Here is a 24,643-nt window from a genome sequence, read left to right as displayed (position 1 = left end):
GAGCAGCAGATTACCTGTGAGATCAAACATGTTACATGGCATACTACCTATCTCACAACCTTTATTTATGCTAAATGTAAAGATCATTTGAGAAGAGATCTTTGGGATAAACTACTGCTATATTCCAGTGTAGGCAAACCATGGTGTACAATAGGGGATTTTAATGTAATCACTGGCATTGAAGAGAAGCTGGGGGGCATACCCTACAACATGAACAAAAGTTTTGAATTCATAAGTACTATTGAAGCTTGTGGACTCATAGACTTGGGTTTTCATGGTGCAAAGTATACATGGTGTAACAACAGAGATAATGATGCCAGGATTTGGAAGAGACTAGATAGAGCTATGGTAAATGATAAGTGGTTAGACATGATGCCTATGACTACTATTACTCATTTAGCTTCCACTGGATCAGACCATTACCCTTTATTCATGGAGTGTGCAGAGAGACAGAACAATGCCCCTAAGTATTTTAAGTTTCTACACTGCTGGGTTGATAATGATAGCTTCCTTGATGTAGTGAAAACGTGCTGGGGAAAACCTGCTGCAGGAAATCCTATGAGAAGATTTCAGGAAAAAATGAAAAGAGTGCGAAGCACTCTAAGTAAGTGGTCAAGACAAGAATATGGTGATATTTTCTCTTCCATCACTGATTTTGAGACAAAAGTTAGAGAGGCTGAGGATGCAATAATCAGTGATAACTCCAAAGATAATAGAACCAAGTTGAACTTAATCAATGCCAAATACATCAGGTATCTAAAGATAGAGCAATCCATCCTCAAACAAAAAACTCAACTCCAATGGTTTAAGGAAGGGGATGCCAACTCCAATTACTTCCATGCTATCATTAGAGGGAGAAGGAGAAGACTGTATATTCACAAAATTGAAGATGATCAGGGTAATAGTATTCAGGGAAATGAGGAAATTGCCAAGGCTGCATGTCATTACTTTGAAAAGATATTTACTACAGACAACAAGAAAATCAATGAAGATTTCCTTAAGTACATACCTAGAAAGGTCAGTCACAATCAAAACCACATGTTGCAAAGGGTACCTACTAAAGAGGAGTTACAGAAAGTGATTTTCTCTATGAGTGGTACTTCTGCTGCAGGTCCTGATGGGATGAGTGGCAAGTTTTTCCAGGTATGCTGGGACATTATCAGTGATGACCTTTTGGAGCTGATTCTATTTTTCTTTAATGGCCATGACATCCCAAAATACGTCTCCCATGCATGTCTGGTTCTACTCCCAAAAGTTGAACATCCTAATAGACTATCTGAATTCAGACCTATCTCTCTCAGCAATTTTAGTAGCAAAATAATCTCCAAACTCCTTAGTAGCAGACTGGCTCCCATCCTTCCATATCTTATTTCTGATAATCAGTCTGGATTTGTCCAAGGAAGGAGCATATCTGAGAACATTATGCTGGCTCAAGAAATTATGCATAACATAAACAAACCCAAAATTGGAGATAATGTGGCTATTAAACTTGACATGGCCAAGGCTTATGATAGGGTCTCATGGTCCTTTATCTGTCTTGTCATGAGAAAGATGGGATTTGGGGAAATCTTCATAGACATGGTATGGAGAATAATGTCTAACAATTGGTACTCTGTCATCATAAATGGCAGCAGACATGGTTTTTTCCACTCAACAAGAGGTCTCAAACGGGGAGACCCACTCTCTCCTGCTCTCTTTGTTCTTGGTGCAGAGGTGCTGACCAGAATGTTAAACAACCTTCATCAATACTATCTATACACTGGTTTTCAAATGGAGAAAAGGGGTCCTCAAATTAACCACTTGAGTTTTGCAGATGATATTATTATTTTCACCTCAACTTCCAAGTATTCCCTTCAACTCATCATGAAGACTCTTCAGATGTATGAAGGCATTTCTGGGCAGCTTATTAATAAGGACAAAAGCCAAATCTTAATCCCTACCAATACACCTGATGATATAATGGATAGAGTAGTGACCATCACTCATTATAAATGCACTCATGGGCCTATGAAATACTTGGGATGTCCATTGTATATAGGAAGACAAAGGGTCATATATTTCACTGGTATAGTTTCAAAAGTGATTGCTAAAATTCAAGGGTGGCAGACAAAGATGCTAAGCTATGGGGGGAGAGCCACTTTGATCAAATCAGTGCTTCAATCACTTCCTATACATCTGTTATCTGCCATAACCCCTACCATAACCACTTTTTTTTTTTTTTTTTTTTTTTTTTATGGGAACAGACCTTACACGAGGCTCCCACCTCTCGTGCGCGGCCAGGGGTTGAGCCGCTCACCCCCAAGCTGTATTATACATAAAAAACAGAAAAATACACGGAGGAGGACATAGACCTAACCTCCAATCCTATGGTGGTTCATAAGCCGACCATCCTACTAAGGGCAGCCAACTCATCCCCGATACAAATAAAATGCCTTATTGCTGACTTCTTCAGGGGTTGGGATAAGGAGAAAAGGAAGTACCACTGGGCCTCTTGGGAAACCCTTAGCTTACCATATGAGGAGGGAGGTATTGGTGTAAAAAACTTAGAAGATATATGTCTGGCAATGCAATACAAACATTGGTGGTTGTTCAGAACTAAGAGATCTTTATGGAGGGATTTCTTGAGAGATAAATACTGCCAAAGAGCTCACCCTGTCACAAAAAAGTGGCACACATGCCAATCTCTCATGTGGAAGAACATGATGAAGAACAAAGGTGACATAGAACCTCACATTAAGTGGACCTTATGTTCAGGGAACTACAGTTTCTGGTGGGATGATTGGCTGGGTATTGGCCCTCTAGCCAATCACTATGAATATATTCCAAGATTCAACAACTCCACTGTCTCCATGTTCTTGACAAATGGAAAATGGAATGAAGAGAAAATCAGGCAACAGGTCCCTCAACACATGATACACACAATTCTCAATACTAAAATCATGTACCAACAAAACACATTAGATCAAGTTCAATGGAAGCTGCAATCACATGGAAATTTCACTTGTAAATCAGCTTGGGAAAATGTGAGAAAGAAAAAAAATAAGACATTGACAGATAGGATGACATGGCATACTAACATCCCTTTCAAGGCTTCATTCTTGCTTTGGAGAGCATTGAGACACAAACTGCCAACCAATGATAAACTGATTTCTTTGGGGAGAGAAACTGCAGAGTGCTCATGCTGCTGCAGGCCTGGTTTGGACAACATAGATCACATATTTGTCTCTGGAAGATTTGCTAAACACATTTGGATATATTTCTCCAACTAGGGGGGAATCATGCAGGACCACAACTCCATTATAGGCATCTTGATGAGATGGTGGACCTACAAACCAAACAATGTTGTACATAAACTCATGTTGCAAGCCCTCCCTATATTTATTTGCTGGAATGTCTGGAAGAACAGGTGTGCAAGTAAATATGGAGGAAAGAAATCTAGTACTACTAAAGTGAAGTTCAATATAATCAAAGAAATATACATGTTTATTACTACAGCTTTTCCATATATCCCATGGCCACCAGCTTGGAAGGATCTAATTATTTGGATAGAAAACTGTAAGCATGACATAAAAGTAATCCAGGTTAAATGGCTCAAACCCCCCTAACATAGTTAAACTTAACACTGATGGGAGTGCCATAGGCAACCCAGGAAAGATAGGAGCAGGAGACATAGTAAGGGATCATAAGGGTAATCTGATATATGCTTTTGCTTCTCTTTTGGGAGTTGGAACCAATAATCAAGCGGAAGTGTAGGCAACCAGTTTTGGCATTAATTGGTGCATTCAACATGGTTATAATAGAGTAATATTGGAAGTAGATTCTGAACTTGTGATCAAGTGGCTGAATCTGGACATCAAACCACCCTGGAACATTCAAAACTACGTTAATGAACTCCAACAACTGGTCCAACTGCTAGAATTCTTCCAATGCAAACATGTTTTTCGGGAAGCAAATTTTCCAGCTGATACATTATCTAAGTACAGTCATACACTTGATAATACACAACACTTCTACAACCTTCAACAACTTCCACAAGAAACCAAGGGCTACATAAAGCTAGACAAGATAGGAATGGCAAGCTTCAGGAGAAGAAGATTAAAAAGGATAAAACAACCTCCTTGAACATTTTTTATCTCTAATGTTCCTAACTTGGACAAAATCGATATGACAAAATTGGGAAGAGAAAGATGTATCGTATACTTGATCTTCTTCATTTAGCTATGTATAAAATGTAGCTTATTTGAATAGGACTAGGATAGGTATCTTTCTTGTATTCACATGGAAGGGGAGAGTCTCCCTCATTTATGGTTTTTCCTAGTCGCATTGTATCGAGAGGAGTCCTCTCATAGGTTTACTGTTTTTTTAGTATTTAAGAAGCACTTTCTAGTATCGGGGATGAGTTAGCCGACCTTAGTAGGTTTGCAGACTTATGAACCACCTTAATTCGGAGGTAAGGTTATGTCCCCCTCCTTGTATCTTTATATTTTATGTATGATAAGGCTTGGGGGTGCTACTCAACCCCTGACTGTGCACGAGAGGTGGGAGCCTCGTGTAGGGTCCCTTCCTGTAAAAAAAAAAAGATCAATCTAATATACAAGCCCAGTCTCAATAAATAATTAGCTAACTCAAATAATTGATGCAAATTACTAGGGTGTGAATTGTTTGAGTGTGAAACAAATATGATGATCAATGTGGGCATCAAGTTGAGGTGCTAAGCTCCTAATTGCAGGTCATTTGCAGTTTTGCCTCTATTTTGGGCTGCTTATTAGGGGTGTCCATTATTTGGATTAAATCGAAAAATTAAATTAAATTAAATTGAATTTTAATTTGGATTGATTTTTTTGGTTTGGTTTCAGATTAATTTTTTTTTTGGTTTTTTTGGTTTGATTTCGGATTTAGAAAAATAAAATCAAAAAAATCAAAAAAACTGAATTATTTAGATTAAGAACTAAAGTTATAATTAACACTAAACCCAATTCACTGGCCATTCTTATTTCCCTAAATTATAAGTATTAGGTTATAATATTTTTAAACTAGAGTTAGTTTCATTGAAAGTTTCATTATGATTTAGTTTAGATTTTATGTTTGAACATTTATTGATATAATTTAAGTTATTGTGTTTTAAAATTTTACTCGTGACTTATATTAGAAAGTATATTTAAGATATTTAACATTATTACTTTTCCTTGTATGTAATTTTAGCTTGACTTTGATCATGCTATTAATTATTGACATAACCGAATAATCGAACCGAAAAGAGAAAAACCAAACCAAACCAATTTTTTTTGGTTTAAATTGAATTACACTTTTTCACCGAAAATCGAATAACACAAAATCAAACCGAAAAACCAAATGCACACCCCTACTGCTTATTACTTTGTGCCCCTTATAAATAATTTATTTGTGGGGCTGGGATATATATTTATATTTTCGTATTATAATATTTCAGTTTTGCGACATGACTTCAATTTCTGAATAACGTAGGATAAAAATTATTTTATCCCTTATTGTTTTGGTTTGAATGTAATCATTTCGAAGTAGATATTTTATATTATTTTCATACGGGTTGCTACCCAATTTGAGCTTCAGTTCGATCTGAGGTTTACTTATTTTTCTTTCTAATTTTTTTTCCCGTAATTTTACCAATCAATTAATCTTATTAATCTTTACTGCACCTAAATTATTCGGAAAGAAAAACTAGATAAAGTTTAAACAAAGAGGCATTTGGTAAAACAACAAACACAACAGAGAAACCAAGCAGAAATTAAAACTGGTGGAGGATTGTAAAGAAAATAATAAATAATTATAGGTTACCTAGCTTAAGTCCAAGGAAATTAAATAAAAGAGAGATGGAATAGAAAAAGTTAAATATTGCTCCTGTCTCCATGAAGAATGCATAGACTTGTTAGCTAGCTATGAGCATGAACAGACAAAAACATTTAACATATAGGAATGAGTTGAATCTGTGTCATGCAAGAAGCAGTATAAGTAAATTAATGTCTAATTCAAAGAACTGACAATGCACGAATGCGTGGTGTGGGTAATAGAGGATGGTGGAGCCACAGTTTTTTTTGTCTATTTAATATAAATTAGGAAAAATCAAATGTGAGAACTCACCTAAAGTTTTATATGAATTTGATCCATAAGTTTTATTTAGTGAACAATGTTTTTGAGCAGAGAAGTTGCTCAGATGATAAGCACTCTCCACCTCATACCCTAAGATTATAGATTTCAGTAATCAAGATAAGAGCTCGGGGGAGGAATAAAAATACAAACCTGTTACAACAAGGGTGCTCTTCTATTTTCCAATTACTAACATATAGTAATTACATATTGACTAATGTAGAGTTAGAAAAAATTTTAAGAGTTAATTGAAAGGCCGTTTAATTTGTGGCTGCGATTAGTGAAAAACTTTAAGAGTTACTTGAAAGGCCATTTGTGGCTGCGATTAGTGGATACAAGGAAGTAAAATGTCTTAAATATTAGTAACATTTGATTTTGAGGGGAAAGCAATGAATCAGTTGTTTCCACAGAACTTTACTACATGGGCCTTTGGTGGTAAGGGTGACCCAATGAAATTGTGAAAAATTACCTAATTACACTTCATTATTTACCATATTTTTTATTACTCTCATTCATTTTAAAAAATTATAAAAATTCCTTCTTTCCATCCAAATACATTAATTCAGTAATCCGAATGCATTAATTCAGTTTCAGATACATTAATTTTGATTCATAAATTATCTCTATGTTCAATGTATCATGCTTTAAATGTTACCTGCTGATACATAAAACCTCAATTAATGTATCCGGATTACTGAATTAATATATCTGAATTACCATGTTTTTAAGGGATTTTTGTAAAATAAAAAAGAATAGAGAAAAATAGTAATTAGCTCTTTACACTATGTGATTTATGTAAGTTATACATGAAATTAATATGACCATTACATTGAAACATCACATGAAAGATGGGCTTTGATTTGATTTTACAATAAATTTCTACTGGGATGGTACATTGAATTTGAACATATGTTCTATAATTGGCTTATTTTTGTTTTTTTCTACCTCTTGTGCATTTTTTATTCCTGTTATTTATTTTCTATTATTTTGTTTTCTGTAAAGGATTAATATGATTAAAATAAGCAATATATCACAAAATGTCAGGATGGCCGAGTGGTCTAAGGCGCCAGACTCAAGTTCTGGTCTTCGTAAGAGGGCGTGGGTTCAAATCCCACTTCTGACACTTCCCCCCCCCCCTTTAGTTCAATCTCCTTTTAAAATAGATCCAAATTTCATCAAATATGTTTTGAACAATTAGAACCGGAAAAGAAATTATCTCGACAAAAAAAAAATTGGTTGCATTTTTACTTAAAATACTGCTTACTTGATGGAATAACATTTTTCAAGAGCACTAGGCATAAATCATTTTAGGAAAATTACATCATTGATCCTTATCAAATTTTCTACTTAAATCACATATTCACGTGAGAATTAACTTAGCCTATATCATAAAGCCACATTAGAATAATATAAACAAACTCAATAAAAAAATAATTTATATGTTTTCTCATTTATATCAATTAAATAAATATAGTTTTTGGATTCTCAAGACGAATGAAATTCATTTTAAACTAAGAATATAGGTATCACGTCATACCAGGGGTATGCTCCCTTGCTTTTCTTAATTCTTATTAGTAGGCTATTAGGAGAGCACTTAACAAATGCAAAACAAAATCTTCGCCTAAAGAGTAAGATTAATTTGCAATTAGTTCTTGCAATATAATCTCGTTTTCCTTGGACGGTGCCATCAGCCATATGAGTGAATTAAGAAAATAAATGTTTTCCGAACAGTAACAAAATACGCTTATGTTAGAAGTTTGACCAAAAAGCCTAATAATCTTTATTAGAAAAATAACATATGAAGGTTTAAATACTACAGCAAAGTGTTACTTCTGTTTTGGTTTTTCCAGTTTACATTTGTTTCAATGCAACTAATAACTACTAAGATCGAGGAGAGAAAAAATTATTCCCTCCGTTCATTTTTATTTTTCGTATTCGTACTTAGCACACCTATTAAAAAAAAAAATAATTGACATAATTATTTTATCATACTATCCTATTAATTTGATATTTAGTATGAGGTCTTAGAAAATAATGTGGGGTATAAATAATTAATGTAAAGGGTAAAATATGGAAAAATAATAATAATTGTCTTTTCATATATGTTAAAAGTGACAATTAAAAATAAAATTTATTTTTGAAATATTGGACATATAAAAGTGAAGAGGAAAATACTAAAATTTATAATATAAATACTTTAATACTCTCTCAATTAATTTTTGTTCTTCCATATGGAAATTGCGCACCCCTAAAGAATAATAAATGGAGTTCATAATTTATACTATGATACTCGTATTTGGTGTATAGTACTCTTTAATAAGTTTAAAATATAATTTGGAATAAGTAGTTAATTTTAAGAATAAAATAGGAAAAAGAAATTGTTTTCTTCTGATAAGCTATAGTGGACAACTAAAATTAAAAAAATTAGTTTCAAGTATAGTGGAGAAGCTATTTTTCAATTATATGAATTAATGGAGTTAATACTCAATGTAAATTACAGTTCTATCGACTAAACGATTTCTATAGATAACCAGTAACCGTTCACTAGAAGTTGCAAAGGCGCAAATCGACATTTAGATTTAATTAGCAGTTTCTTTGTTCAGTTAACGTAAATTAATATTTTGGTAGGAGGAAAAATTGTACTTTACTTTATCTGTCATATGGTTTATGAGTATTTAACTTTTAATTTTAGTTATTTTAATTAATCTCCTGATCTGATTTCAAAATGTAAAATTGACCTGATGAGCTATAAATTTGTTAGACAAAAAAGCTAATCATAATGTGATCAAGAAATGCAAAGTAGGGAAATTACATAGAACCAAACAATAGTAATATTATTAGAGTGAAACAAAGAAGAAAGAGAGCTGTGACAATGTAACCTATACACAGCTTCTTCTTTAATTCAGAAACAAGAAAACTCTCAACAATACTCAATCCTAAGCAACATAAGCTACTTCCCTAATTTGAAAAGTAAAAAAAATAAAATAAGAAACTTGAAACTTTTGAAAGGGGAAAAAAGAGCCCATTTGGTTGAAAATAGGAGTTTATTTGTTAAAGCCAGTGGCATTTTTAACTGCATTAGTCGCCTCTTGTGCCTTGGCCTGCATTTGCTGCCCCGCCTATAAAAAAGCGTCAACCAAATATAACACATTATTTTTTTGCTTTATGAATCAGCTAAAAGTGTGTGTGTACATATGTTAACGGCCAAATTACCTCCTGCATTGTTTCCTTGGCAGATTGTGCAGCATTGGCAGCCCTGTCCATCATCTGGTTACCTTTTTCCTGATGTATATATAACAACATATATCAAGGGCAGAACTACATAATCCGAATAGAATAGATTTCACTTGTGTTAAAATCATGTGTTGATAAGATAAAAATAGTTTTGTATGTATATACATTCCCTCAACATAAAGGGAACTCTTAGTGTAGCCACAACGGTGACCCAAAAATTGCTTTATGTTACAGGATCGAATCTAAGATTTGTTATTCTTTCAATTGTTTTCAAATACATTTATTAGAATTTCTGGTTCCGTCAATGATCTGCGAGCATGTTAAAAGAAAAGTGAGAATGTGCAAGTAATAGCATGTAAATTACCTGAGCTTGGCCCTTGGCTTGGCCAGCTTTGTAGCTCAAGTTCTGGGAGTTATCCATGATTTTGGGATTGTAATTGAGAAAGTAATGTTACAGAGTGAGAAATCAAACTATTTGTCGAAGAAATTATGAATTTCTTGTTGATGTTTTGTTTTAGGAAAACTTTGGTATTTATAGATCTTGAAACCCATTCATTGCTTGACATTTGTTAATCTTGGTTGAAGGGTAAGACAAATTCTAGGCCTCAATATGAGGAAGCAGTTGAGAAAAGTTAGCCATGTACTAATGAAAAAACATAATTCAAGAAGAATAGGTCTCATTATCATTTGGCACTTCAAAACTGTTCTTTTTTTTCTTTTCATAATCGGGTGCGTCTTCATGACAACATTAATCAAACTTCAATGGTAGTTAGAATTAACTTTCTCAATTCACTCAAGTACAGAAATTGCACGAGTTAACTTCATTATTATTGTCTTTCACTTCCAAATATTACAAAATTGGTGTTCAAGAATAGGCATATCCTTACAAAAATGTATGCCTTAAATATTAGACTAATATACAATATATTCTAAGGAGTAAGGATGTTAAGAAGGCAGACTCTGTTTCTGATTAATAGCCTTGACAAGCACTCTGTGCCAGCCTCAATAGCCTGAAGACCAGTATTTAATGTCTGCAATTTTCTCTTAATCATCGGTACATCAACTTTAAAATCATTGTTGTGAAGGTAAGAACAAAGAGCAAAATCAACGCATTCAACCTCATTGATTGTCTTTTCATCTCCTTTATAAGCCATTGATTTTGTTACAAGCATCTTTGTAATCAATGACCACCCGTTTTTCTTCGCCTTTGAAGCTGGCGAAGACAAGAAATAAAGTTGGGAACTTTGGATTGAGATGGTCAAGATTGATACTTGTCTTAGTACTGCAAATAGCTTAGTTAAAGATTGATCTGAATCAACTTGAGTAGATGATTCTATCTTGTTTTCTACTTGTTTTAGTGCTTTGAGGCTCTTGGCTATATCCTTCTTCACTTTCTTTCTTAAATTAATATAGGCATTGAAGGAACTCTGTGTGTTTGAATCTCCTACTTTTCTCCTCAATGTTGATTGGAGATCTTGCACTTGTTCTTTCATCATCAAGACTAGTTCCCTCGTCGTGCCACACAAGTCTATTAATCCATCAGAGGCCTCAAGTGCTTCCTCTGCTAATCGTCCCATTTGACGTTTGAGGAGAGCTTGTTGAATTGTCGGGGACTCAAGAAGGTCTTGAACACAATTATACAACTCTGCTAGCCCTACAAGACCTTCTTGAATGGTGTTTAAACTAAGAGGGGTTGTTGTTGAAGAAATTGATGAGGATTGCCATGTTTTGAACCTATTTAGCTCAATCTCAACTCTGAGATACTCTGGCTGTGAACGCGAAGGAAAGCTAACGGACCTAACATGACTTGAATTAGCCATCTCTATGTGTAACTATTAGGTTAGCTAATGATGAAAGAAACTCAGTTATCAAGTGAATGCTAGAGAATGATGCTTACCTCTACTTATATATCTATGTGGAATTATGTATCTTTCTAATTTTTTCAATAATTGTAGTGATGTTTATTGGTGTAGTAGCCAACAGCCGGCAGTGTAGATTTGTTTTATTTATTGGTCTAAAATAGGTAACATTAGGCTCTAGTCCCTTTCTCCAATAGTGATATTCTCATATTGAGAATAGTTATATTGTTGCCGCCCCAATCATTATGTGAAACCGGCCTCACTGCCTGAGAGTTGAAATTAGTAAAATGGCATCTTTTTGTAGTTATTCCTACTACAACTCTAAAATGTTTCAACATCACTAGCTGGCTTATCATTCTTGCTGGATACAAAGAAAGCAAACCTAAACATGTCCCAATTAGTAAACTCTTCATTTCACCAAGAAAAATACAAATAATGAGATACTGGATTTTGTGTTTTTTTTAATACAATCTTTTGTAAACTCTAAATAGTGATTACTGTAAAACTGTTCTCTTTATACAACTTCCGGAACTATTGATCAATAAAGCAGTAATTAAATCAATCAAAGTCTAAACTGTCCTTAGGTGATGTTTAATCAACTAAACATCATTAGACATGAATCTAAAATCAATTAGGTGATGTTTAATCAACCGTAAACATTCTTTGTCTTGATGTCTGTCATTATCATGTGATTTTTATAGCTTAATCATGCTAACTTTTTAGCAGAAGGGTAGGAAAGCACGTTAAGAAAATAGAACATAACATAAACAAGAAGACGTTTTTTATTTAATTAGGTTGACTTTCAGTGTCAAATGACCGTACATACATGGCATAATTCTTCTGTAAAGAAAGAATTAATTAAGGACGGTTTTACACCTAAATAGTTGTAGTATTTCCGGCTAAATAGAATGCGGATATTGCATGTTGATTAAGTGTTAATTATTCATTATACTTCTTAATGGCATAAAACAAATTAGCCGCGGAAAATGAAAATCTTCAGTAGTTGGAATCACAATTCAAGACTTTTGATAATTTGTCTTCGTTCTAGGAATTTCATCATATATATATATATATATATATATGAAATAACTTTATGTTAAAAAGTGAAATTGATGTTATGATTGCCAAGCCATTAGTTACCTGGCTTGATGATACTATAGATTTTATCTTTTGTTCAGAGCCATACTTATAATTTTAATTATGTGGCATATATAAAAGGAGTGGAATAGAAATTTAATCGAAAAGAAGTGGTTACCTGTCGAGCTTACATGCAAACAAATTACTTGTAATAATTAAGCTAGGAAATTAAAACTGTTGAATTAGTTCCAATTCAAGCTTATAATTCCAAATAAGTCAAACTAATTGCTTGGTTTTTCCCAGGTGCAGGAAGAACATCGAACATCGATGATAGTGTCAAAACAATCTAAAAATATCACTTTTAAAGGGATCTTTAATGATCATAAAAAATGATTGGCTATGATATTCGAGATATCAAAAGATGCTTGTTGAATATATATTAGCAAATCTCTATTATACACACTTGGAGAGAGGCGAATCAATGTTGAGGCGAATCAATGTCCCGACTTTTTGACAAACGAAGGGCACAAGTATGACGAAGAACTTTCTTCTTTTCTATTGTATGACCATTTTCCGTTGTGCACGTTAATTTTTTATTTTTTTTTGTTTTCACTCGGTGTCCAAAGACCACGGAGCCTTGTCTAAATTTAAATCGTGCATTACAGGGCCATTCGAGGGTGGTTCTCCTAACAAGATTTTAGTCATATCCAGGGATCGAATCCGAGACCTCTGATTAAAGGTGGAACAGTCCCACCAATGCACCACTTGTTGGGACCGAAAATAATTAGGTGTCATGCGGAATCTAGCAAAGCAAACCTTGAATGACCATGAGTAAGAAGACAAATGAGAAATATACCATAAGAGACACAAATATTTAACGTGGTTCGATCAACTAACCTACGTCCACAAGAGGAGATGAGCAATCCACTATAAAATATGAGAGTACAAATAATCGAGAGAAATAACCTCACACAATTCACTCGGAATAAAAAGAGGTTCACACAAGTAATAACGTATCACTTGTGTCTCACAATTTCTCTCCCTTCACAAAACTCTCAAAGCCCCTAGGACTACATTGTGAATGCTACCAAGTTAGAAGGAATAAACCTCTATTTATAAAGTCATAAACCTTTTCCTATAAGAAAAAGGACTAGCCAAATATGGAGACATTGTGTTTTCCTTTTAGGAAAAGGAAAACCTAATTATACAAGAAAAGTCAGGGCAAACCCAACACCACTTACTCTTGTTGTGCATGTAAACGACGAATCGATATGTCAAAAAGAAATAAACATGCATCTTTGTTTGGTTTAATTACATAGATGCAAGATCATTCAAGTCATAGTATATACAATTGCAGGTAAAATTATCAAACTAATTTTTCTGACCACAACTTAAAATCAGTCAACTTTCAATAAATATATAGCTGGCCGCTAATCATTTTTGCTGGATAGTACCGTACGTACCAAGAATATAATGAAAACAAATTCAAAGAATTGAATGATTTTAATTTGCATGGTAAGAAATTCAATGGAGCAGGTCTTAAACAGTGGTAGATTTTGAATAGCCAATATCAAACAAAGACTCTAATGGCCAATAATATTTATTTGGCCCATTTTCTGTGGAAAGATACACCTGTGGACACATCCACTACCACAGTTAATATTTTACCTTGAACTGCATGTGATGACAGAAAGGTGTAGCTGCTTCAGGTGACACTCTACATTATTTTAAACAAATCAAATTCCTTCCTCTATCTCATCTGCCTAATTTTATTTTAGAACCATGACTGAAAAATTCTGATCTGCTTTTTGTGATCATTACTGTACTACTCAGGGATGGAGCTATACTCTACAATCATTGTCCAAAATTATATTGTACAAAATAAGATTAAAACAAATTTTTTTCGCATATATATACAAATTAATTAACCATTGAATCTCCTTAACATAAGAGAGTTAATTTTAGTCAGAGTCGTATGCAGAATAATATTTAGTGATGGTAACGGCATGTAAAAAATGGAAACATCCATTCGTAATAGTTCTATTTATCAAGCCATGGTGTAGTAATTAAAACGGTTCAAACTCCAGAGGTTACTGAATCGAAGCTTTACGATCTCTATAGCTTTTTCTTTTTTAATTAACTGAATCTCAAAAAGATTTTCAAAATGGATATAAATGTTGGGGATCAGAACTAAATTAGGCAAATTAGTGAAGCGTCAGTTCAATTTTTTATGAGATGAAATAGATTGAACTCAAATGAGCTGAGCTAATAAATAGATGAGTTATATTTTCATAAGCTAATTTTATACCTATAGGTTAAAATTGTTTTATGTTGTAGGTTTGAATCCCAAATATTATCTCATCATTCTATTTTTTTTAAAATTCTCTCATTAGAATTCATGACTCTCTACTCCCTCTATTGTCATTATAAAAGAATGAAGCACCATATTATATATAGCATAGTTTCTATTTAACAACCCTTTTTGCTAATGGAAGTGGATTTACAAAGATACGATTTTGTCCTTCTATGATCAGGTTCAATGTTAGGATTGATCAGACTAAATTGTGTAGTAATTTTCTTGTCCCAACAATTAATTGTTCCTTGTAGATAAATTCATATAATTAAGACAAATGACGCAGTTAGCATTCATCGATCGTAAATCCATGAACCTTAATTTGGACAACAAAAACTAAAATAGTTGAGCATGTTTTATTAACAATGGTCATCCTGTTCCCAATGTGATTGTCATTATCATGTGTGTTTTTTTCCATAAATTAGTCCTGTGCTAATTAAGTAAATTGCTAATTGTTCTCCAGAAGACTAGAAAATAATTAAACAAAAAAGTTCTTGTCTTCTACCGTTTTTTCTATGGCTTCAATCTCACATAATCGTACAAGACATTGTCCTTTAGCAGGTCAAGATATTGATTAAGGATTCTACTCAAATGGTTACAAACTATTAAAACAACCAACGCAATTCATGCTTGTGGTTTAATTTATTGTTAAGTGCAAATGATTATTTGAGCTTAATTCATTGTACTTTGATTATACATTAACCAAATCTGAAGCACTGCTGGCTAAATATCTATCTTATTCCAATTATCAGTACAGAATTTATTTGCTTTACAGCAAGGATGGATAACAATTATTAGTAGTACTTTCAAATTCATGGATTCTGGTCTCTGGAACATGCATATAAACTATAGATTATAGAATACTAGTTTGAGATATAAAAAAACTAAAACCCTTTTTTAGACCATCTTTCTAATTATTGGATTATCATATATTAACATAGATTGTTATCAATCAATTGTTTTACAAGGGGGAGGCGTAGCCACGTAGAAAGCCCCATACAGTTTATTTTTCATATTTTTAAAAATAAATAGAATTGAAAGGATTTTTTTTTCAAAAAAAATAAAGGTTAGAAATGTATAATCACTATATAATTTTTGTTATAGTTTTGAGTATACACCGGAGATGACTACAAATTATCACGCCTAAGAGGGTGAAATGTGACTAAAAATGTTAAGATCCCAAAATTTCAAGTGGCTCAACCCGGCCCGATTTATTTGAAGACTAGCCCGTGACCAATTCAGATAGTCCCAACTTGGATCCGTTATGTCAAATAAGAAATTTAAGTTAAAATTAATTTTTTTTTTTTATTTTATCCTTAATAGTTATTGTTCTTCAAAACAACAAAAATCTTAATTATAGGTGATGTTATGATTGTTCAAATATCAATAAAGAGTAAAATAATTTAAAACCCTTCTTAATTAATATTTCTTAAAAAACATGTAAATGAGATTGCGACATATAATATGAGACTGAAGGACTAGTAAACAATTAGGGACATGATACCGTAAAATATGAAACACAAAACACGAAGATGTACTAATCTGATCTCAAAGTTAAGATTTGATTATAACTTTTGTCTGAATTACTCTTCTTCACTATAACAAAATTTGTGTATAACCTTGTCAAACTCTTATATATGTACAAGAGATTGTGTTTCTTAAAGTGCTAAAACATTAAGAAATGAAACTCTAGTTTGGATCAATTGCTTATACAAACTTTCTAATCCAGCTTCAAATCCCTTTATGTTGTCATCAAGCATCTGTAATCTCCTTTGTGCAATATTGACATCAACTTTAGCATCACTGCTCTTGATCTCTTCGCGAAGATCGCCAAGAGCTACATCAACATTCCCCAGGTCATTAAAAAATTGGCTACTTTGACAAGACGCTGATTTTGTGATCATCAATTTCGAAATCATTGACCATCCTCTAGGCTTAATTTTTGTATCTTGGCAGGACAAAAATACCAAGAGGGCTTTAAAAACTGATATAGTTATTCCTGTTACTTGTCTTAAGTGTTGCTCAATGTCCAAAAACAGAGATGATCCAACTCTGTTCTCCATATGTTTCAATTTCCTCAAGTTTTTTCCGATCTCCTTTTTCATTTTCTTCCTGAGGATATAATAATTTCCAATGTCCCTTTCAATGCTTGAATCTCCGCCTTTTCGTCGTAAGGCTGACTGTAGATGTTGCACTTGTTCCTTAATAGTACAAAATAAGTTTCTAATTGTAGCACATGAGTCAAGTAACTCAAGTGATCCCTCTAATGCCTCTTCTACAAAAGCCCCATTTTGATGTTGGACAAGAGTTTTTTGTGTGTTTGGACACTGGATTAGTTCCTGAAAGGAATTGTATAATTCTACAAGCCCAACAATACCAGCCTGAATTGTTTCTTCACTATGCGACGACGTTTCAGAGTTTTTCAGCCTGTTTAATTCATCTTCAATTTTTAGGCCATTAGGATGTAATCTTGTAGGCAAGCTAATGGATCTAATAGGAAATAATAGACTTTTAGATTTAGATGAGATTGTCATGGTTTTTGTAATTTGTTTTGGAAGAAAGGTTTCCTTGTTTTTTGATGTAACAAATTAAATGATTCAAGAATCTATTTATAGGGACATCACCTTTTTCCGAATTAATTTTGCAAGTGACAGCTAACCTAGGCAACAATTTTTTTTTTTTTAGTAATCTTGTTACGTCATTAACCAACAATATGCAATTTGATACTACAATTTTTTATTCCTTGCTTTTTATGGCCTCAGAATTAGCAACGTTTGCGCAATCATTACTTAATTGGATGAATTCTAAATTCAATCATTGAGTATTGAGAGTGCTCTAGAGATGTACTATGCCTTGTTTTGCCCCAACAAATTTCTGCAAGATTCTCTTTTTGTGGATTTTAATCGTATAGTTGAATTAAATATTTTTTTTTAACATACATGGGGAAATGTACATGTTTGTGGACATTGCATGCATCTTAAAAAATCAGGAAAATTTGAATTAGCTAACACATAACAACCTAGGGTTGCATTCAAGATATAGGGTTTTAGGTGAACAGGAATCATTTAGCTGGAAAACATTTTCATTACAAGAATTACTCTATTTATTTTGAACGGGTAATTAAATAGGGTTGTGTTTTGGGTAGACAGAGAATAACTTTAGGTTGTAAATAATTATCATATCTTGGAAATTGAGCTGAGATTGTGTTTAAACAAATAGTAAAGATTTGTTATGGAGGAGGGCGGCGATTTGTTGGGTGACTAATGCAACAGAGGAAGATTTAATATACTACTCCCTTTATTTTTCACTTGTCCACTTGAAATTTTTCACCTCCGTTAATAAATAATGATTAATATAAGTATTTTACCATAATAATCATATTAATTGATGTATAGTCTTGTTAAGAAGTTCCATATCGATAGAGCGATAGGAGATTGGTCTCCTTTTATGCACTTGGAAAACCTTTCTTCATGAGCTAGGTTTTGAAACTGAGTAATGCCTAGGTGCCATATCGGTATCAAAGCCAGGCTCATCCCAATTTGTTGTTCACCGATGTTGGGCCCCCATTTATAAGTGTTCACGCTCCAGTTGAGATCTGGGCGTGGCGGGGAGTGTTAAGAAGTCCCACATCGGTAGAGATGAGAAATTGATCTCCTTAGATGAACTTGGACAAACCTCTCCTCACGAGCTAGCTTTTGGGGTTGAGTTAGTTGAACTTGTCTATCATAAGAAATAAAATGATAAACCAAGACACCCCATTGGCACAGAGGTACACTGAAACCTAAGGATAATAAAGAGCACATGAGATTTCATTGTCAGAAAATACAGAGCATTAGAACCTTATCCATGTATATACATATTGCATGCATTTTTAATATTTTTTCCAGTGCTCTGCAAAGAAACCAACAGACAATCAAGAAGATTTCGTGTTCGCAAATCCCATGGAAACAAGAGACATTAACATGTGATTGAATCATACATGAAATGGAGCAATTCAGGATGATGTAGCCTGCTTTTGGTGGCCCGGACAGTTCTAACCAGCCCAGCTTGCCATTTGCTTCATCCAAACAATTTTTGGGCCTTGGGACGCTGTTTGGGAGTAAAAATTTGGTCCAATACTAGGGTGGAGTCTAGTTTAGAATCGATGTCAATGTAGTTCAGACTAATTCGTTTTATGGGCTCATGGGAGTAGCAAATTTCAAACACCAAAAGCTACAACAATACAAAAAGCAACAGAGAACCAAATTGGAGAATTACAGAGTTGAGCTGTCAGTCGACCTCTTCGGTTCACTTCCTGCCATTCCAACTCTTTGCATAACGAGAAGGCTAGTTATTGACCTAATTAGATATTTTAAGATGCTATACCCATGTTCAGTTCAAAGATTTTCAAACAAGCGCACAACTAGACTAGGTATAGTTAGTAAAAGTTATGAAACGCTCCCAAACACAGGCAGTACAGCATGTTGGGAGATGATCAAAGCTTTACCAGCAGGCAAATCATTCGTTCAATCTAGTGTTCTACATTTGTGCCAGGCGAAACTAAATTAGGCATAAATCCACTGATCACATGCTTCAAATGATTATCAAAGCAGAATGACTGGCACTGGCAAGAAACAAACAAGGATTCAGCAAAGTGTTTAAGAAGAATAATCTTTGCCAGGTTAAAGATTCCAGGTAAAACATTGTGAATTATCATCAGCCTGATATGTGCTCCTCTAGCACCATTCGGGCTACAATGACAATTATCAAGAGGCATAAGATAGGAAAATCAAGTTAAAGAAAGAACAGAAAGGCCAAAAGTACTTTCTTCGGTATTTGAGAGATTTCATGACCCAGACTACCAGGAGTAATAACATTGACAGATCCCTAGGAACATAAGAGTCTTGATTACACTACTATAAAAAAATTGGAAAATAAACCTTTTGCCCCCTATCATGTTGAAGTTTGACTTTTCATCTTTCATAGCTGCAAGGATGAAGGTCTAAACAACACCAAGGGTGTGACTTAGTAGTTTATGAAGTGGTGGGAGAATGCTGAGACCAGTTCAAATCCCAGCGTAGACGGGATTTCTTCTCAACTCCATAAGCCTTGGTAGGCAGAGTTACCGGTACCTATGCTAATTGCTAGTGGGAGTTAGTAGGTACCCAATAAATTTTCTAAATAATTGGAAATAGGTAATGTTCCATACTCTCCCAGCTTGAGAACTCCCGTTATATTTACAATTAATTCAAACACATACTTCCTGCCATATGTACAATTAATTCAAACACTCCTGTGTATTTCATAACATGAAAAAGTACATTAAAAGGATCAAATGATTAGACTTCTCAAGCCCATAGAGGAGCATTTGGAGAAGTGACAAATCTCTAAGCAAGATTAACAATGCCCACGAAGAAGTAAAACACTTCAGATGAATCAGAATACCAGCAATGGAGGTCAAATGACAAGTCCCTGGTCTCTAGCCTTCTTAAGCCACTTCAAAGTGCTCTCCAATGTTGTATAAGCAGCAACATCAGTCAAACTCTTGCTCTCTATTGCATAATCAAAAACTTCATAAGCTTCTGCTACTCTGCCATTCCGACAGAGTGCTCTGAGAAAAGTTCCATAAGATCCTGTCTCAAGCTTCATACCATTCTGCTTCATAACATCATACAGTTTCATTCCCTTATCTAACAACCTTGCCTTACATAATCCATGAAGCAATGTATTATATGTACACGAATTAGGAGCACAACCCCGTGCTTCCATTTTCTCCAACAAAGACACCGCCCCTAGTGGATCTCCTTCTCTACACATCCCATTCATTAACGAAGTATACGTGACTGCATCTGGAATATGGCCTTCCTCCATCATAACATTCAAAAACTTCTTAGCATCTTTCACCCTTCCCGACTTAGACAATCCATAGATCAATGTATTATATGTCACAAGGTCAGGCTTTACTCCTTCCTCCTGCATTTTCTTGTATACACCTAACACTTCTCCCCCTTGACTTAACATACAATAACCCTTCATAATTGTATTATAAACATAGCAATCAGGCTTATAGCCTTCCTCACTCAACACCCCCAACAATCTAGTCGCTTCCCTAAGATTTTTACTATTACAAACATTGTCAATCATAATTGTATATGTAACAAGATCAGGCTTTATATCAAAACCCTCCCTCATTTCTTTAATAAAGTTATTCATAGTACTCAAAGGCCTGTTCTTGCATAGATGCCTGACAATAAAATTGTAAGTATACGTATCGGGCGGAGAATCTTTGGATGAAAGTTCTTTCACCAGCTCAATAGCTTGCTCTTCGTGGCCCGAAGAGCAAAGGGTCCTCACAGCAATGTCTGTGGAGACCTTATTAGGAGGGAAACCATTGGTAGTCATAAGATTGAGAACCTGATGAACAGGGGATAGAGAAAGGTCAACAGACTTACAAGATTGAATGAGGAGAACATGGTAAGTAAACCTGTCAGGGGAGAAAGGAGGGTGAGCCTTGATCATGTGATTAAGGAAAAAGATTGAATCTTGGAGAGTTGAATTGGAGGAAAATGATTGAAGGATTGCATTATAAAATTTATTGTCTGAAGGGGCGTTGTTTCTGGTATTGGAAATTAGAGAATTGAAAAGGGTTTTAGCATCTGAAAGAGATGTAGAATCAAATGCTACAATAGATGGAAGTTGGGGTTCAGTATTTGATGTTGGTTTTTTCTTGAGTGATTGTGATTTTTTGGGATAATAATGGGGTTTTGAGGTAGGAGGTGGGGATGGAGATGGAGTTTTGATGAGTGTGTTTACAGCAAAGTTAGCTGACCTTAAGGAAGGTGGTAGTTTCCCCATCTTCTCAGCTTCTTCTTCTTCTTTGTTCTTGTTCTTCAAACTCTTTCAGTTCTTCCTTCTGTTAGTTGTGAGGACTAAATTAGGGTTCTACAAGGGTTTATCATTTCGATCTCCGTCATGCCTAAGAAGAACTGCAGAGTACAGATACGGGTCTTTTTTGTCAGACAATGACCTTGGCCCATAGAGGCCCATTAGGTTGGAAAAGGCCCATTTTCCTACTTACAACCACGGCATACATGGCTCAATTAGAATTAGTAGTAGTAGAGAGACAAATACTTTTGTCAATAAAAAAATGATTTTGAATTGGAAAGAAAGTAAGTGGCTATATAAGCACCAAACGAAAATAGAAGAATTAACCTAAATAGCAGTTCATTCAATCACTTAAACTAAAAATAGCCGTCAGATGTATAATATATGTGTAATTCATACATATTAATGTATAATTTATGTATATCGGCTAGAAAAGTAAATAGTGAATCTAACGAGCTATTTGTGTAAAGATCTCATGGAAATATGCACATTTAGTTTTTTCAAACTATAAGTTCATGTTTATAGCAGCGGTCTTCTGAAAATGCTCATTTTCTCCAATTAAAATTAAAAAAAAACTCTAATTCGTCCTTTCTTTGTCGAATTAATCACTATCTTGGCCATTTTATTGTCGATTTATCTTTTCATAAGTTCCGTTAATGTAGTCTAATTCTTGATTAGAGTTTAAATTCTATGTATTGGTGCTGATAATTCAAAAAGATAAATTTAAATTTACGTATCTAATAAGCTTTGTATTAGCGCTAATAATGATAATTTCTTATAGCGAATAACTATTTTTTTTTCCTTATCAGTCATTAATACTTGTATCAGACTTATAGCGAATAACTTAAATCATTTCGATAAAGTCTCACCAATCACCACGAAGAGAACACACATCACACACAAATTAAGCACTGGAATATTATTCACTATATAACGTAGTAATACATAGATAGACAAGGGATGTTGGTTTGGATGGACCAAACTTTATTTACGCTTCATGATGCAACACAAAAGTACACACGCATATATATGGTAGCGACTTAACTAGTAGTATAAATAAATTAGAGGATTAACTTCTATAAGGGTATGGTCTACTACTGCCCAAAAGGCCTTTGTTTAGCACAGTCCAAATTGTTGCCTGGGTTGACTCCAAGAATCTGACAGTATCTCTTGTAAAATCCAATTCTATTCTCCATATTTTGATTAGAACCTTTACCACATTCTATTCCTCCGTTAATGATGTTGGTGATTAAACCATAGCCAGGGACACGACCAGCAGACGTATCAGCTCTTGTTGGTCTCCATGTACCAGTAATAACATCATGGGCCGATGGTTTTGGTCTCTGGGCTGTCATCCAGAACCAAAAGGCTGTCTTGAATGAAACTACTGGGTCATTTGCAACAGCATCTGGATTTTTTAACAAGTCAACTCCTATGGCTTTTCCTGCTGGTCCATAGTTGTAGTTGCTGCATGTCATTAAAATTCATAATTGAGTTAACTACTTTTTATTTAGTATATTCTTGCACATATATTTATGAATTCGAGTGGAAATTACGTACATTCAGATAAATTCGATTTCGCAACAGAGATTTCTTTATACTATCATGTCACGTGGAGATAACTATGTCCACAAAAAATAAGGCGGATAACTTATAAGCTAATAATAAAAGATTATTATAGTGTAACCATTCATAACATTTAGAATTAGCGCCTTAGAAAAATAAAACAGATAATTTGGTACATAAATTAAAACAAAAAAATTATACTTACTAGGATATTTGGATGGGACCTCGACCGAAGTATTTTTTACCAGGAGCACAAGGCCACTGCTGATTTGCAACACAGTAATCTGGAGGGTTGCCTTGTTCTTGCTTGAAGCAGTATCCCCATGAATATGGACCATCCGGAGCTGTTGCCCACCCCCCTAATTATCAACATAATTCATACTTATTATATATATTCTTGTGTAAAATTAGTTTAATTAGTAATAATTGGTGTCATACTCGATCGATCGGAAATAACGTTAATTTTGTCATGCATGTATGTATATACATAGACGGTTGTGGATGTTACTATTGTCCAATTTGTATTAGAACAAAAAACTTTTCTAGAACAAAAACTTTTGCATAAATAATAAGCAATAAAGTTTTTAGCAAGTTTTCAAAACCAGAAATTAAAACTAGTAATAAAAACAGAATCTATAAGAAAAACATAAACAATATTGACAATAAGAAAATTGAGCCTACTAAATGGTTTGTGTGTCCTTAAGGAAATTATTTTCTCAAGTACCCAAGGTTAATGGAATATATCCTCCTAGAATAGAACGATCTTACTTACCGGTGTATCGATATCTAAAATCACTGTGCCAGGTAACCACTTAATAACAGCAGTCTTATACTAGAATTTTTTGTGCAGAATAAAAAGTTTTTTAAAAAATACAAAGAAGAGGAAAATCTTTTATTTATAGACAGCAAAAGATAGTATGAACATGTGTTTATTGTGCCTTATCAAAATTCTTTGAAAATTCACAACCTTTCATAATAGTTGCAACTCTTCAAAAAGGACACAACTTTTCACAAGAGTCGCAACTCTTCATTTTTCATTCATATCTTTTAAAGCCCAACAGTTTAAAAAGGTTGTGAATAGTAGAAATGATTTTATAACAAAATGGTCTGTTTTTTTGTTAGACAATGTTATTGACAAACGCTTCAAGTTTTGAAAAATCCACTTGTAACAAAATGGGATAATTAAGAAAATAGTACCGGTAGTTTCATGAGAAGTTTGAGCCAAAAAGGCAGCAATCTCCTTCTTACGGGTGTTGGTGTCTCCAGTAGTTCCAAAAGCAGCAAAGGACTTTGCAGCTATTATAAAAGCATCATAAGTATAGAATCCTTTGGCTTTACAATTAGCATCGTTGCGATGCAGTAGCGTTTTCTCAAATATGTCTTTACTAACAAGAGCACCAACATCTTGTGCCAATGCTCCTGTTAGAGACAAAACACAAAACAGAACCACTGCCCAAAACATTATTTTCTTCTTTTAGACCAATTAGTTGTGTGTGATTATTTGGGAGTGAATCATGGTAAGGTTGCTATTTATAGGGAACAGAATGAAGGGGTTTATAGACTTTTC

At 34.0% G+C, this 24,643-nt stretch overlaps 5 protein-coding genes and 1 non-coding gene across 7 annotated transcripts; 1 reads left to right on the top strand and 5 right to left on the bottom strand.

Moving 5' to 3' along the window:
- The first annotated feature begins 7,162 nt into the window (after nucleotides 1-7,162).
- TRNAL-CAA (transfer RNA leucine (anticodon CAA)) lies at nucleotides 7,163-7,246 on the top strand. Its single transcript has one exon. It is a non-coding gene; the product is annotated as a tRNA-Leu (tRNA).
- Nucleotides 7,247-9,167: 1,921 nt separating this feature from the next.
- Nucleotides 9,168-9,778, bottom strand: LOC129875141 (stress-induced protein KIN2-like). The gene is made up of 3 exons (XM_055950574.1): nucleotides 9,722-9,778; nucleotides 9,337-9,405; nucleotides 9,168-9,242 (listed from the first exon to the last, which is right to left on the bottom strand). The coding sequence occupies exons 1-3, from the start codon at nucleotides 9,776-9,778 to the stop codon at nucleotides 9,168-9,170; spliced, it is 201 nt and encodes a 66-aa protein (XP_055806549.1).
- Nucleotides 9,779-10,286: 508 nt separating this feature from the next.
- Nucleotides 10,287-11,177, bottom strand: LOC129872708 (uncharacterized). The gene has a single exon (XM_055947630.1). It carries the CDS (start codon nucleotides 11,175-11,177, stop codon nucleotides 10,287-10,289), a length of 891 nt encoding a protein of 296 aa, XP_055803605.1.
- Nucleotides 11,178-16,304: 5,127 nt separating this feature from the next.
- On the bottom strand, nucleotides 16,305-17,180 carry LOC129872074 (uncharacterized). Its single transcript, XM_055946928.1, has one exon. It carries the CDS (start codon nucleotides 17,178-17,180, stop codon nucleotides 16,305-16,307), a length of 876 nt encoding a protein of 291 aa, XP_055802903.1.
- A 2,311-nt stretch (nucleotides 17,181-19,491) lies between these two features.
- Nucleotides 19,492-21,616, bottom strand: LOC129875003 (pentatricopeptide repeat-containing protein At2g17670). 2 transcript variants are annotated; one of them, XM_055950429.1, is made up of 2 exons: nucleotides 20,071-21,616; nucleotides 19,492-19,769 (listed from the first exon to the last, which is right to left on the bottom strand). In XM_055950429.1, exon 1 carries the CDS (start codon nucleotides 21,478-21,480, stop codon nucleotides 20,083-20,085), a length of 1,398 nt encoding a protein of 465 aa, XP_055806404.1. In that variant the 5' UTR covers nucleotides 21,481-21,616; the 3' UTR covers nucleotides 19,492-19,769; nucleotides 20,071-20,082. The 2 variants fall into 2 exon arrangements, with proteins under 2 accessions (XP_055806404.1, XP_055806403.1); XM_055950428.1 differs by having other exon boundaries at nucleotides 19,492-19,757.
- Nucleotides 21,617-22,403: 787 nt separating this feature from the next.
- Nucleotides 22,404-24,586, bottom strand: LOC129873595 (basic endochitinase-like). The gene is made up of 3 exons (XM_055948720.1): nucleotides 24,274-24,586; nucleotides 23,282-23,435; nucleotides 22,404-22,977 (listed from the first exon to the last, which is right to left on the bottom strand). The coding sequence occupies exons 1-3, from the start codon at nucleotides 24,536-24,538 to the stop codon at nucleotides 22,605-22,607; spliced, it is 792 nt and encodes a 263-aa protein (XP_055804695.1). The 5' UTR covers nucleotides 24,539-24,586; the 3' UTR covers nucleotides 22,404-22,604.
- Between the last annotated feature and the right edge of the window lie 57 nt (nucleotides 24,587-24,643).

The sequence above is a fragment of the Solanum dulcamara genome, chromosome 11 (genome assembly GCF_947179165.1).
Source record: "Solanum dulcamara chromosome 11, daSolDulc1.2, whole genome shotgun sequence".
Lineage (NCBI taxonomy): Eukaryota > Viridiplantae > Streptophyta > Magnoliopsida > Solanales > Solanaceae > Solanum > Solanum dulcamara.
The sequence above is the reverse complement of the archived record's forward strand: the minus strand, read 5'-3'. Positions and strand labels throughout refer to the sequence as shown.

What these genes read in the sequence shown, in the direction of transcription:
- LOC129873595 (XM_055948720.1), bottom strand. Translation starts at nt 24,538, where the DNA reads ATGTTTTGGGCAGTGGTTCTGTTTTGTGTTTTGTCTCTAACAGGAGCA. An exon ending in AACTTCTCATGAAACTACCG is followed by an intron (nt 23,436 to 24,273) that starts GTACTATTTTCT and finishes GTTGATAATTAG; the next exon opens with GGGGGTGGGCAACAGCTCCG. An exon ending in GGTCCCATCCAAATATCCTA is followed by an intron (nt 22,978 to 23,281) that starts GTAAGTATAATT and finishes AATGACATGCAG; the next exon opens with CAACTACAACTATGGACCAG.
- LOC129875141 (XM_055950574.1), bottom strand. Translation starts at nt 9,778, where the DNA reads ATGGATAACTCCCAGAACTTGAGCTACAAAGCTGGCCAAGCCAAGGGC. An exon ending in AAGCCAAGGGCCAAGCTCAG is followed by an intron (nt 9,406 to 9,721) that starts GTAATTTACATG and finishes TATATACATCAG; the next exon opens with GAAAAAGGTAACCAGATGAT. An exon ending in CCAAGGAAACAATGCAGGAG is followed by an intron (nt 9,243 to 9,336) that starts GTAATTTGGCCG and finishes GCTTTTTTATAG; the next exon opens with GCGGGGCAGCAAATGCAGGC.
- LOC129875003 (XM_055950429.1), bottom strand. Translation starts at nt 21,480, where the DNA reads ATGGGGAAACTACCACCTTCCTTAAGGTCAGCTAACTTTGCTGTAAAC.
- LOC129872708 (XM_055947630.1), bottom strand. Translation starts at nt 11,177, where the DNA reads ATGGCTAATTCAAGTCATGTTAGGTCCGTTAGCTTTCCTTCGCGTTCA.
- LOC129872074 (XM_055946928.1), bottom strand. Translation starts at nt 17,180, where the DNA reads ATGACAATCTCATCTAAATCTAAAAGTCTATTATTTCCTATTAGATCC.